The 15,604-nt window shown below is 39.1% G+C and overlaps 1 protein-coding gene across 2 annotated transcripts in view; it reads right to left on the bottom strand.

The window, feature by feature from the left end:
• MAN1A2 (mannosidase alpha class 1A member 2) overlaps positions 1–15,604 on the bottom strand; it is a 133,475-nt gene that overhangs the window by 22,914 nt on the left and 94,957 nt on the right. For both annotated transcript variants that reach the window (XM_014253391.2, XM_005523861.3), the window contains exon 9: positions 4,639–4,754. In XM_014253391.2, the coding sequence (XP_014108866.2) occupies positions 4,639–4,754 (116 nt within the window). The remainder of the gene's footprint in view (positions 1–4,638; positions 4,755–15,604) is intronic.

Here is a 15,604-nt window from a genome sequence, read left to right as displayed (position 1 = left end):
TTAACTATGAAGAGTAGGAAGGCACTAAGGCATATGGATTGTCTATTTCCTAGAGGAAAGCATTTTTTTCCAAATGTTAAGTGACATTTCCTTTCAAATTGTATCTTCCCATAATTTCATAACTGTTGAGGAGTAAATGGTTGCAGAAGCATTTCCAGTGGGACAAAATTGCTGTGGTTAACATCAGGAGAGCCAACAAAGGCCAAATTTATATACTTTTCCATGAGCTACTCCTCTGCTCCAGACTTGCTTTCATGGTTTGACTGAAGAGCATGTTCTAGATGCAACATGGTCCTCTTCTGAGCAGAAAAACACATCTTCTGAACTTGAAAAAACTTCCTAGTAGAAGGGGTAGTTTTTGAAATCTGAAAATCAATCTCTACCAGCTACTTATTAGGTTAGATCCTGAGAGTCACAATGGAATCATCTCAAGAACATAAATGCAGCTCTCTCAAAATACTTTATTGTTCAACCACCCGCTGCCTGCCAACTGGAAAAAAATGATAATTTTTACAGTAATTAACAAGGGACAGCTGGGCATTGTTGGGAGCACTGCCCACCAGATCAGAAAAGTTTGTGCAGGTTGGGATAGATGTGGTGTTTATATCCTGGGCTGGATGGCTGAGGCCACAGCACTCCAACAAAAACTGCAAAGCAATGACATCCAGCTGGACTACAAGGACTATACATGTACCAGAGTGGATGTATAAACCCCAGCTCCCAAAGAGAAGATTTAGCTCACATCAACTAAGAGATTAACTAATGGAAGGAGCTTCCTTAGTCTGTGAAATGCTGGAACAACAGGGGTAGTTGAGGTCACGTGGTTAATTCAGCCTAGGGAAGAGACTGAGGGGAGACCTCACTGCAGTCTTCAACATCCTCACAAGGGGCAGCGGAAGGAAAAGCAGTGATCCCTTCTCTCTCGAGACCAGTGTCAAGACCCATGAGAATTGCCTGAAGCTGCGTCATGGGGGGGTTTAAGCTGGATATCAGGAAAAGGTTCTTCACCCAGCAGATGGCTGGGCACTCAAACAGGCTCCACAGGGAAATGGTCACAGCACCAAACCTGACAGAGTTCAGGAATTGCTTTGACAACACTCTCAGGCACATGGTCTGACTCATGGGGTGTCTTGTGCAAGGCCAGGAACTGGACTCAATGATTCCTGAGTGTCCCTTGCTATTCAAGACATTCTGTGATTCTACGCAAAACCTGAATGTTCTCTGAAGTTCATGTGATTTTTGTGACTACAAAAAATAGCATTTTCCAAGCTGTATTGCAGCAGTACTTGCTATGTTGTGACAGTCAAGCACACTGCTGAATCCTTCTTTTAGCTACCTAATGTTGTGCAGTAAGAAAGAGCGAGGATCAAATTTAGGAGCCTAACAGATTAGATTACTCAAGGCAGCTGATCAAAGGAAGCTTACCTATCCTGCCAGATGATGTGTGAAGGAAAAGAAGACATTTGAAACCAGACTAGCTGGAAGGCCCATATGATGATGTTGAAATCAAAGTTAAGAGGCACATCCTCAATTTTTATCACCACAAAAAAATTCCCAACAGATTTCACAATTTCAGGTTTTTTCATAGCTGTGGATTTCCATACTAGGATGCAGCAATGAAGTGTCCTTTGCAGTGGAAGACTGCACCCATGTTATATACAGAAGGGTTATAGATACACAACTTGTTTGTACTCATGTTAGGAATATGCGGTGACCTGGATAAGGATTCATATGCCATGGATTGGAAACCATGACATCTGAAGAACAGATGCTGCATTTTTCTTTCCTGTGATAGCTACAAGGAATGAGATATCACTGTCTCCTGCAAGACTTAGGAGTGAGGTTATGTTGCCCATCTTCCACTCACCCTGCTGTAATAAGATAAGGGAGTGAAGTGTGGCTGGACAGAGACATTCTTTTAGACAGGTGGGTGCTGAGAACATTTCCAACTCTGTGCTGTGAGTGGGAGGAATGCATGCTACACCTTTCCTCTTCTGCTTGCATAAATGATGCAAAGAGCTTCTGCTCCACATTTTGAAAAACAAAGAACAAGAAGTGTTAGCTACAGAGGAAGACCTACATTATAGCCAAGAACAAAATAATGGTAAGGGAATGGCCTCTTAAAAATATTTTAAATAAAATTTGAATTTCAATTATGCAAAGCAAATCCTACTTAATGACTCTTTGCCTACGTCTTTCAATGTCAAGTAGGACCTGGGAAAGACACAAACCCTGAAACAGAGTATGTTCCACAGCACAAAAATCAGTACAATTCATGCAGACTCAAATGTATAGGGTGGATTTAGCTGAGAAAAAGGGGAAGGAACCCTCTGATGCTTGGACTGCAGGTCATATCACACATGAAGCAGGAGCAGCTCAGCTCTTCCTTCTTCCTATAAACAGTGTTTTCACCTGGTCACAAATTTGCCTTGCTCTGTCTGCATTCAGAGATGTGCCCATACAAAATGTTTGCAAGATGGTTTACAGTGAAGAGGATGAATAGGAGAGTTTATTTCCTCTAATTTTGAAGTGCTCACAGTTTAAGAATCAAGAGTAAAATATTTCAACAGTAACCACAATGGAAGCTAGATATCAACTGCTAAACATCTTTAAACCCACAGGACCCCATAAATTGTATTTTAACCTATTAAAAATATACAACTAATGTCTTGAACTATTAATGTAGAATTTAACAAACCCTGGAAAGCTGAGGAAGTTCAAAAGGACTGGGAAATAGCCAATGCTTTATCAGTAGTTTAAAAAGTTAATAAAACAATATAAAATTAACGATGTATATAAATATAAAATAAATGTTTTGATGGATAGGTGTATGCTGATACTAGGAATATTAGGGTTTTCAATAATTTCTTGGCATTTTACAAAATATTAGTCCTAAACAAATTCAAGACAGCACATATGGAGTGGATTAAAAACTGGCTTGCTAGAACAGTTCAAAGTAAAAAAAAATTTTAAAAAATGTGAAAAAATAAAAAAAGTCCTTATCCCAGGAAGATTCTGCATAGATACTTTATTCAACACTGGGCAGCATTTCTAACAATGATCTCCAAGAAAAATGCTAGGAAAAAAAAATTGCAGATGACACAAAATTTTATTGAACTACAGATAAAGATAAAGTCAGTTCTGTAAAATCACTGAGAGCAGGTGACAAAATGGGTTTTGCCTGAACAACGTGTTGCAATAGAGATAAGTGTAAGGTCAAACACTGAGGAATTGGGAATGTAAATCACAGTGGTAGGAAAGTGGTAAATCAAAAAGATTATAACCAGCTTCAGAATAAAACAACTGGAAAGTGGATGATGGTTTGAGGCAAAGGTTAAGAGTGCAAACAGAGCTCCTGGCTGAATGAAGAGGATAAAACCAAGAAGGGATCAGTTAGAAGAAGAATCACATTAGAAGAACCATTACATTGCTGTCTCCATACTTAAGACACTAGAAAATGCATAGAAAAAGCTTAAGAAATAATTAAAAATCTGTTTTATATTGTGACACCAAAAAAAAAAAAAAAAAAAAAAAAAAAAAGCATTTTTCCTTCCAGAGAGAATGTCTATTGTACATTTGATAGTAACCACCTATATGGTGCAGATAACTCTTTAAAGCAATGTAGAGAAGGAACAAGCCAAAGCAGCTGGAAGTCAAATATAATCAAATTCAGGTCAGGAATAAGACATATTACAGCTTCAAAGTAATTTTGTACTAGAACTTTCATGATATATCTTTTAAAATCTGAATTCTGAGAATTCCAAGACCAGGTGTTTTGCTTTAGAAGACCGACTGCACTAAAACTAAGCTTTAAAAACTTATATTGAAAGCAATGGGGAATGCACAGAGCCTGGAACACATCAGCACTGGGACAAGACTACACAGTCCCTGCTGCTGCTGGTACCACAGCTCATGTGACTCAAACCAGCTCAGTTACTCTCTATGCGCCTAAACTGTAGCAGAGGAACGGTGGAACAGCGGGCACCACTATGAGAGGCTGCTGAGAGATGATGGGGAAACTAGGAAATTAAGAGCTGGGCAGCAAAAAGCTCAGAAAGGCCCCCACCCCAAATCCCACAGAGCCATCCTGCAGTACTGCCCTGCTTGGGCAAGCACTTCTTGGTGTGTGACAGGGAGTAAGACCACAGCACAAAAGAACCATAGAAACAGGAATAGATATGAACTACATTTTTACAAGGTAAATATGGAATATAATATGTAAATACCTTAGAAAATAATGCAAAGAATAAAATAAATTGGGACTTCAGGTCCTAGAATGATGAATTCTCTACACCAGAAAAAAGTGGCTTGGTTGTTCTGCACACATCTCAAGGTTGCTAGATCTCCTTCTAATAAATTAGAGCTCGCGCTTTTACATTGTACCATTTGGGACAAGCTGATTATTTTTAGCACAATAATCTGCATCACATGTATTCCACAATAATACTTTTTAAACTACTCAGAGTGAAAGCTAGTATTATTCATCACTTGATTTCTTAAAACTTACATAATCAAAACAAGTCCTGTGGTTGGTGGTAGGTTTTCTGCCTAGGTGGTTTTTCAAAAATTTAATCTAATTTCCTTGAAATCATTAAAGATGGTTCCACTGTATTGGAAAACTCAATGAATTATAATCACCTCAATTGCATCGTCGTACATTTTCCTTGCCTCCGTGTCCGTCTTGTCTGACATAAGCCAGGCTTTCAATAAATATTCATAAAAACTGTCTCCCAGCCCGCCCACGGATGTGTGATCTGTAGAAGGGAAAGAGGGAAGAAAACAAAACAAAACAAAAAAAAAGGTTGAAGTTGTTATGTAATAGCACCTTAAATTTATTCAAAACATAAACTTATGTTTTTAAGGTCTACTGCTGTAGAATTATAAGCATTTTTAGCCTGTTTAGCAGGACAAAGCTGCACTGCACTCTTTCCCCTCCAAACTTACATCACAGGCATAGAACCTCCTGTATGTGTTACCTATTTGTCATTCTGCATAGGCTGTCCCTCATATAAAAAATGTCCTTTAACCTCTGTTTTCACTTCATTCCAAAGAACCTAGCTGTTTTGTTGCTAGGGTTTGGGGGGTTTAAGGTATATGTGAAAAAAACATGGAGAAAACCTCCTAAGACCTCTGTATCCAGGATGTAAAAGGGTTCATGGCTGGCTACAAACTGCCATCCATGAACTACAAAGAATCCAATCTTTCCAACAGATTTTTATTTCTAATGGGGTAGTTACTCAACAGACTAATGAATTCCTCAAACTAAATGTTCTTATTGAAATTATTTTAGTCAAAAGGGAAGCAAGCTGCCTTGGCAGTATACAACACAAGCCCTGCTCTGTTCCACTGTGCCTGAGCACCTATGCAGAGCTGTGCCATGTGCCACAGGGTAATGCTGCTTCACTGCTAGAATCCACCAACACATAAACTGAACCTCCTAACACACAGATTTCTCTTTTGCCCCATCCCCCACCCTTTTTGTTTTTTCCTTTTGTAGAGAGGTTGCCTTTCACAAATAGTTTCACTGCTCTTCTGTGGTGACAGACCACTTGAGCACTATCAATGTTTCTCTTCGGCTGAACTATCATACTTTCCCACAAAAAGGCTACTGATGGTCTGGCAGTCTTGGAGCTCCTGTTCCAACCAGGGTAAGCACTCACCCAGTACACCCTTCATTCAAAAGGCAGCACGCTGTGAGATTTAATAAGTGACTCCAACCAGAATACACATAACCTTCTCTTTCCTAATGTTACAGCCCTCAAAACAGTGGCACCAGAACAGTCTTAGACTCCTGAAGATAGGCAAGGGAAATGTTTAACACCAATATCGTCACAATGCCAGAAATCCACTGCCCTAAGCATGGCTGGTTGAGTCATGCAAGTACCCTTTCAGTAGGTGAAGAAAGGATATGACACTTGCTTTTACAAAATACCTCAAGAAAGTGGTATTATTCACAGTTTTTCTGGAATAAAGGTGCAAAAGAGAGGTTGAACTCTCCTTCTGTTCTTCTTTCTTCCAAGCACCACCCTACCACAGCATGTCTGCTTGTCTCTGAAGATGTGAGTAGGAGGTTAGAGCTGGTAGATGCTGCTATCCTAACTCTTCTAGCTGCCTCTTGGCTCCTCTGCTACTTAAAAATGGATTTCTAAACAAAGGAAGGAGCAAGTAGAGAGCCTGTAGCTTTCCCATTTAGTTTCAAGCTGTGAATTTGAAGCAAATTACTTCATGCCCTTCTCTTATACCTCAGAATCTCCTCGATTGCCTTTTCACACCCAGTTACTCAGTGATTATGAGTTTTCACAAGCTTTCTCACTCTGAGCTGCAAGAGGACATTCAGGTCATAAGTCACTTTCTTAACACAAACGCAAGGGCTAGAAATTATTCCTTCAATTTACAATTACATTCTTAAGTAGACACAAGAAACAACGGTCTGTGGTTTTCAAGAAAAAAAAAACAAAAAATCCACAAACTATCCCAAGACTTCAAAGCTACAACTCATGCCAGCACTGCTCAGAGACTGACTTCACAAGAGACACTTTAAAACTACTTCTGTTAAGCTGCTGCCTCATCCGCAGCTGAGCTCTGTCAGTTGAATCAGGGGTGATCCTCAGCCAGATTTCCTTGACAGATGCACTCAGGTCCCAACAAGGACAGGCTGTTGAACCCTCAGCAGCATTCTTGTAGTAGCTCCAGCTGGGTTTGGGGCAGGAAAGAGCAGGAAGATGAGTGCAAAAGGTTTATTTCCTAAACAGAGAAATCCACATTCCAGGTGCCAAAAGTCAATTATCAGCAATATGTCCCATTCCATGTCTGCTTCTCCAGGCAGTCATTTGAGAACTGTCCTTCTCTTCTGTCAGCAGCTCTTCTCCTTCCCATTGCTTCTCATCTTAGACAAGGGTATAGGGAACACAGGCACCAGAAGCATCAGGGGACATAGGATTCAGAGCAATCCCCTAGACAACCCTTTCTTCATGCAGGGCTGCTCAAGCCTCTCAGATTCAGATCCTCCTCCAATTCAGCAAATAGAGAAGCACATGGTAAAGCAGTAAAACCTTTCAAGGACCTTGCAACTCCCAGCAACAACATTTTCCTTGCTCCTTTTATGCACACCTCACTCCAGCTCTGACCACCCCAGAGTTTTCAAGGCTCCTCTCTCATTCAGTAGTGGGCTACTCCACTCCCCAGCTGATGCCTTTCAGAGCTGGACCAGAGGGAAGACCTATCAAAAAAGGCAAACAGATCCTGTTCCTTCTCTTCAGCAGCAAGAAAGGCACATATGAAATCTTTCTGGTGGGAACATATGATGGTATTTCAGGGGAGCTGGCTGCATCAAGATGCAGCTGTCTTTATGTCCCTGTCCCCTCCCCACCCACAAAAATAGACAGAAGAGGATGGAAATGAAAAGGACGCCAATGCAGCAGCTGAACTGAGGTTTGAATGCACTAAGCTTTCCAACTTCTGCAGTTGCATTAACTGCATCCTGGCAAGGTCTTCTTCAGGTTTTCTGCTAATGTCTGAAGGTGTTGCTAAAGCAGAATTTGCTGCATTTTATAAGAACTATAGGTAGAAATGACTTAAAACACAGTTTGTGACAGACTGCGGGGTCTTTGAAAATTTGCTCTCACCTAGAGTGGAAATGCTAAGGAAATATTTTCCAAGATTCCTTAGCAAATACATAACCGGTGAAAACTGTGGATTTGGGTCATCACATATCATTCTCTCCTAAAAACAAAGCTCCCTATCCAAACTTATCAGAAGGTCCATGGTGGTTATCACTTTCTCCTGCTATTTCAGCTATAGCTCAGATGGATTCAAAGATTTAAGTCAGCTCAACTCAGAATGTGCTGCTCAGAAAAATGTTTTTCACATAAAATTTATTGACGTTTTCACACTGGCCCTAACCTTTCATGTCAATCCAGAGTACTAAAAGGAAATAACTTGTGATTTGAATAACTAAACTTGCAACCCAGCATCTTGACACTGGGTACTCCTCAGTAAACAACTGTCAAGATAAGCATTAAGTACAAGCATTTTGAAAATTTTAAAATTGATTCATTCTTTCACATATTTGATCTATAAGAATCATTTAATTAGCTCTTTGTCATGTAAAGGTTTTTATTTTGAAGAAGTGTTTTACAGTGAAATCCTGAAGCAGAATTCATTCCAGATTAAGATAAATATAGCAAAAAGAACAGAAGTATGATAGCACAACAAATGTGGCTGAAGCCACATGTTCTGTTCAATGTATACATTTTTAGAACGTTCAGTCCTTCAAATCAAGACAAATTTGGGTAATTTCTTCATTCGCATTTTTTCAAATGTAGGCCCAGATGACTGGGCAAACATAAAAGGATTCCAGTCAAGGATTGCTTCAGAATTCTTTTCAAACTGAAAGACACAGTAGCTGCAGTTGGAAAGAATACCTTCAACTTTTGCAACCAAAAGCAATTACAAGAAACCCTTGTTTTTTCTGGTTTGTCACACTTGAAAGCATATTGTGTGCAAACCTGTGCAGTTAGTCTGTAAGGATTCTTCTTGCCAAAAAGAGACAAATAAAACCTTAATAGAAAGACAATGGTATTTCAAGTTCATAGCAACATTTTTGCTCAGCTACTACAAAGGATTTACATCCTGTTAAATATTGGCATTTTTTTCTTAATAAACAGCACTCAACTGTAAACAAAAAACCCTCAGTGAAACCAATCAATCTCAGAGCAATACGTTAATACGTTTTTAACATATTGATAAAATATCTATAATTATTAACAGATTGTGTCTCAGCTAATATTCCAAAAACCAGATCTACCTCTTTCCTACAGACTGAGGGGGAACCTTCTTTTAAAACCTCACACCATCATTATCTAATATTCCTAAAGATATTTTTACTACGAAAGATCTTACTGGTATCAAGCAATCCACAAGCTCACTGCTGACATAGTCTCCCAAGACAAGAGGCAGGACAGCACTAAACCACAGCACCAGGCTGGAGGTCAGACAGTCTCACTGAAATGCCACTGGATCTCAGCCCAAGAGAGGAGGGAGGGTCTGCAGAGCTCTGATGATTTGTTCTCTCTAAATGAAACTGTTTCTTTACAAATCTGGGGAGACAAACTTTTTTTTCCACAAACAGCTCTTCAAGGCATGGGCAACAAGGTTCTCACTACTCAGTGACAGGTGAGGCACTGAGATGGATCTGGCTCTAATTTTTGGGGATGGTTGTAGATAACAGGGATAACAAGGATTCTCACTTGTGATACCCAGACCTACCTAATATCTGTAAATAACTTCCTCCACAGCAAGCCAATTTCCACATGACCAGCAGTGGTTCCCAAGAATACAGTTATGGCCACAGACTGCAAGTTACCAACGTGTGCCACTTCCTTTTGTTTACAGGAAAGTTTGGTTCCTGAGCAATAGCATGTTTCCCACAACTGACAGCCCCCTAAAGATAACATTAATAATGAAGCCTGCTCTAATGAAGGTCTACCTGCTCTCTAGAGCAAACTTAAGATGTGCAAATTATTTTTAAGCAGATGGCTTTAAGTAGTTAACAGCAGCTTAATGAGGCAAATTAAAAACAGTTCATGATTTGCTAAACCCTCTCTGCTTTGTGCCTTAATTGTTCAATTGCCATTTCTTGGCAAGGAGCAAGAGTAAAGAGAGAAGCCAGGCATTGTATTAAAGGCAGCACGTCACGCCTGAACCGATGCTGTAGTCCCAGCACCTGAGGGTGAGGTTTCCTGCTAGAGAGGAGCAGACCAGACTGGGAGGGAGCCACTGCCCCTCCCTGACCCCAGGGCACATCCACCCTTGGCAGAAAGCTTCTGCATCGCTTACTGCACACGGAATAAAAAAGATGAAATACAATACTGAGCAGAGGTATGTTTAGCATGCACAGGGTGCCCTGCTGGAAAGTGAGACGGTGAGATAACGCTGGAGCAGTGCAGAGGCACAAGCAGGTGGAGATGAGGATCAACTATGCCCACAGTATTTTTAATTCACAGATTGTAACTACAACACTGATTCAATATTTTAAACTAGAAACAGAGAGAGAACAACCAAGCAAAAGATTACTAATTTGGCTATTTGTAAACTCAAATCTCAGAACTGCAATTGTTACTTTTGACTTTGAAATAAAGCAGAACTCACTAAAGCCTGTGCTATACTCAGTCAGCCAAGATAAACAAACCACTGATTCATTTCAACCAAGAGCAGTAGCACAAACCTACTTTGCAACAAAAGAAGGAAGCAATAAAAAGGGAGCCTGATCTTCCTAAAGGATCACAAACTGACAAAGTGCTATTGTAACGTGTCAGAGAAGGAGTTCAAGAGTGGCAAAGTTAAGTGACCAGGAGGGGGTAGCAAAGTGATTAAGCTAACACCGACTTTCATTAAGAAAGCCACATACCCCATCACCATTAGTTGTTCTGGCCTGCACCAACTGGCCTTACACAGCAGAAGCCCTCTTTCTCTGTGCAGGAAACTTTCAAAGAATTGTTTTTCTGTTTGTCTTCAGGCTGGCTCTGATTAAATTTCAGTTCAATCTTTACTTCATGTAGTTGGACTTACTGCTCCTCAGCTGCTCTAAATAGGTGCAAGCTCCTCTTCTAATCCTTTAATCCAGAAAGCTGAGGCCCTAGAAATTGCAGCTGCTGCAATTCACAGCAGAAATTCAACCTCAGGATGTCATAAGCCATAGTGGTTGGCTTAAAAGTGCAAACACTTTTAAATTAACTGCAGCAGAGGCAGACCTGATAAAGAAGGTGGAGGTGCAATTTTTAGTCAAATATAAACTATGTACCACTAAGGAACATATTAACAGCATGAGAATTATTCTGAAAACATGCAGGGTCTCATATAACAGCACCAAATTTGAAGAATATAAACTAAGCATTTATCAGTTGGGAGGTAGCTGAACAGACACTGCTTCCCATTCTACTGTCTGGTGCCACAACAGAATCCAGCAACACGAAACACCTTGCTCAGCTCCCCCCAATCTGGGGGTGCGTGATCACACCTGCTCAGCACACACAGCTCTGGAGAATGGAGCAGCTGAGCTCTAAATACTCCGGATGGAGAAACTAGATGTGAATATTTTAACAAGGCTTGGAAAAATATGGGTGGTTCTCGAGCTCCTTAACTGTACTCTGAAAAAACAAATTTTAATCTGAGTAGAATCACATTCCATTTCTAGTTTCATTTAGAGATGACTAAAGCGTTTTTGTCAAAGTTGTTTAAAGAAACCCCAACAGAACGGCTTAAGGCAGATAGAATATTCCAACTGGAAGAACTGAAGTCTGGCAGCTGCAAGAAACTCTAAACACAATCACTTAATGGAAAGTATTAAGCAATCTTAATTGCAAGTGCTACCAGTTTCTCATATAATAAAATTAAGCAAAATTACTTCCTAGAACTGTAGGGACTATCAAACTAAAGATTAAAAATGGTTAAATTTGCACAATTCAAGTGTGTCCAAAGACAAGACAAATACTTTGAAACAGACCAGCAAGTATAACTAGCCAACTAATACACATATTTAGGTAACTAATGTTCTTACAATCAAAACACTTCTCCAGACTGAATGTAATTTATGATTCTGTAATGTCAAAGGAGTATCCTAATTCGGTATCTTACAACAGACTGTACTTTCACTCTCAGGAATTCACAGCTGGAACAAATGCTTTCTTTTTTTTTCTTTGTATTCAAACTTTCCTGAAACATCAAAACATTCCAGCTATTATTTATAATTCTGGAAAGATTTAGGTCATCTCTCAGAAGACATGTTCAGGAATTAAACACCAATCAACTAAATACATCAAATCCACATGCTAAAATTAGAAACACATTAAATCCTTATATCAGTGTGTTTACTGAGAAGTGGCCTTTTATCACCAGAAGTTGTCTTTTCAAGGTTATTACACACACCCACAAGAGCCACCCAAATGAAGCACACCTGTCTCTCAGCCAAGTCTGGAGTCACTGTAAATCCCAACTGTGTGGGCAGCTTTAACAAAGCTGCTGGGATTTGCAGAGGATTGATGGGAAATCACGTGCATGTTTGTTTCTGATGACTTTTTTTTTACTTGACAAGGTGGCTGTGAAAAGCAGTTGAAAGGGGTAGCATCACCTGCTGCAAACAATACTGCTGTAGGTATGTGCCCAAAACCCAAAGAGTCCCTTTTGAATAAGAGTTCATATCTTGACATATATATTGAGGGGGATTGACAAGCTCTTAAGGTGATTATACCCTTTAGTTTATTCAGCATAATCTTCCTTAAAGATCTCAATTCTCCTTTTGAAGATTATAAACAAGAACATGAGAGATGGAAACCTTCATTAGATTAATTCTAGTCCAACACTCATCTGGACCAAATCAGCTGGCAAAACCACTGTCAAAAACTTCACCCGCCAACTTGTATTGAGACACAGCAGTTTATATATTTACATACATACATATATAAAAATATACTTATATATACACATATACATACATATATATCTATATCTATCTATCTATATATATATCTCCCATGTGGAAGCTGACAGTCAAAAGTGATACTGAGAAACAAGGACAGACACTTCCTGTTTTTGATGTACTTTTGGATTACACCACATGCAATACAATTCCAGGCTACTCCGACTTTTTTTCTCCTAAACTTCAGTCTATGTAGTTCTTATTTTTCTGCTCCTTACAGATGCCTGAAATGGCACATGCAGCCACCTAAAGTTTTGATCACTCTTTAAGTGCTGGGAAATTGTGCTAATTGTAAGACTTGTTCAGTCCATGTTATGTGACTGAGACTGAGTTACCTGACCATATGTGGACTGCATTTATCACCACCCCTCTCTTACTTGACTATATGTGTCATATAGGACCACATCTGCAAGATCACAGAGATCCTCAAGGACAGTCCAACTCCCAGTGGAACTTCAGGATTAAAAGAAGCCATTGGTAAGACATATTTAATGTTCACTGAATAGAACTACAGACGCTCTCTTCTCAGTGTCACCAAACTGGAAATGTTTCCCACATGACCACCAGCAGGTACATCTCCACACAAAACTCAGAATATGAAGTCTCACATACTGAAGACAGAGCAAAAAGAAACTGATGTCAGATGTGACAACAGATGTGTCATCCAAATCTATCAATCATCTAGAGAGCATCAATAGAAACACTTAAGTGCACAGCCTCCAACGTTACAGAGAAGGAATAAAATAAAACCAAGGAAGTTTAATAAGGCTGTAACAAATTTGTAACTGGACTTTGATGGGCTTCCCTTTAGTAAGAAGCTAGTAAACCAAGAATGGGTCAAAAATGCAGCTTTAGGCATAAAATTTTCAAAGAAATAATGAGATTCCACAAGAAATCAAACACTAAAAACTCACAGAGCATGTGTCAAAGGATTAGCTTTTACTCCCCAATAATTTTAAGTTAGTGTCTTCAAAGCCACCAGTGTAAACTCTCAAAAATATCAGGCAGTACCCTAAACATGTCAGACTTCATTAATACAGATGAATTTACTGAATTCACAGTGAGAAAGATAAATGGAAAAGCTGCTGTGGGACAAATCACAAATTCTAGATATTGATGCATTCCCTACCAAGATCATGCTCTAAAGTATAGCTTAGTGGTACAGCAAAATAAAATATTCATCTCTTTGCCTAGCTATGTATGCAAGCATTCTCATAACCCAAAGTTATACCATATCCAAATCCTTTCTTTAGGAATTATTTATAGACAATCCTTTTCAAATGCATAATTCGTATACATGTGTAACCTTCCAATAACACTAGACTCTTTAACACACTAAACAGAGCTTTTATTTGTTCACCTTTTTCAGCATCTTGCTCAGCAGACCAGTAAAACATCTTAACCTTGTAGTCTTCTAAAAGCATATTCCTTGTAATGCACAGTTCTGTTCTATTTCATTAAAATAAAGTTTTTACAGATTATATTGCTCTTGGCTTCTAATGAATAAACAAATTTCAATGCAGCTCTTTCTTGGAACACAACTAATTACATTTTTATAAGGTTGTAAAGGAAAAGGGCAGGGGGAATTCCCCAGCAGAGATTACACAGATTATTTTCTATGCAAAACACATGCATGTTCCTGAGGACAGAACAACACAAAATGAACTAGAGAGTAAAATTAAGGACACCTGCCAAGACAGCAAAAAATATTAAACTGCAAAGAACCACCTCCATCTCCTCATATGCAACAGCATGCCTACTGTTAGAAGTCTAGAAAAAATGCTGTAATTTTATTTTTTCATAATGTAATAAACTGAAAGCAGATTTCAAATAGAAAAACCTACGTAAATAAATGCTTACACCAATGTCCAAACTAACTATCACATAGATCACGTATCTCCAGTTCTCTAAATGATGTTCCAAACATGAATTAAAAAAAGAAATTTACTTGCTAAATCAAATAAATGTGCAAAAATGCAGTCAGGTTGGGAACTACTCTGCAAGTACTTTTACAACATGCAATTATTTTAATTCTGCACCATTTCTATTTAAGAGAGAGAAAATCTTTTCCTTATGCTGAAGGGGAAAAATAATAATCTGCGAGTTAAAGTAGTAGAAATTATTATTCACAAGTCCAAATAGAAAGTAGTTATCTGATAAGTTTTGGAAAACACTTTGGAATATACAGGCTTACTTGACCCAATTCCCTTTGCTTCCTTTTAGGTTATGAATGTTTTGCCAGAACTTGACATTACATTTCACGGTTTTATTTTTCTTGACTCAAGGCATTGCTTGTTTCTTTAAAGGAGGTACAGGTATTAATAGACATAATTTAAGATACTTCTTGTGCTAAGCAAGGCATGTAGTAAAAAAATAAGGGTAGGAGAGAGAATGTAGAATATCTTCATAGTTAAAGAAGATTATGAGCAGCTTCATCTGGCAAAGACAGGTTTTCCAATACTAGCATATTTTCACTATCTCTACACTATCAATCTGCTAATTTATGCTACTATTATATATTTATCTGAAATATGTATCTGTAGTATTTCTTTAATCTTTTGAAAGACTACTTCATTCTTTCAGTATTATTCACTTCACCTTGCCATCTGCAAGGGTTTTCATCTCCCAGAGGCAGGTGTAAAGACTGAAAGGGTTTCTTGCTTAATTTAAAAATGAAAGGCCTGATAACTGATAAATAAATCAGGATCTGTATTTCTATCTCTGTAGCACCCTTGAAAGCTTGCATTCAAGAGAGCCACTCTCCCTATGGATCAGATAGAGCTCACACTGTCAGGGCAATACCCTTCAGCTGACATGCTGATTTTTCTCAATGTTTGCATTCTCACAAGGGGATATGCAGAGAGCGACAGCACCTTCCTCATCAAAAAGGGTCTGCAGATCATAGGGGCTGGGAGAGCTGGATGGCAGAGCTCAGAGGCTGATGGTGGTTCACAGCGCCCTAGGTTTATGTGCCAGCAACTGAGAACACCTGTGTTTGTTTTTCCCAGTGAATTTAATCCTGAGTGCACGTGTAGTTCATTTGCAAACTCTCGGCTGGACAACAGGAGACCTGCATCTGAAAAGACCCAAGCTTTGTGCCAATGGCTGCAAGCACAGGTATTGGACTGA

The sequence above is a fragment of the Pseudopodoces humilis genome, chromosome 2 (assembly GCF_049639895.1).
Source record: "Pseudopodoces humilis isolate 2021_Gansu_Grassland_sample_001 chromosome 2, ASM4963989v1, whole genome shotgun sequence".
NCBI lineage: Eukaryota > Metazoa > Chordata > Aves > Passeriformes > Paridae > Pseudopodoces > Pseudopodoces humilis.
The sequence above is the reverse complement of the archived record's forward strand: the minus strand, read 5'-3'. Positions and strand labels throughout refer to the sequence as shown.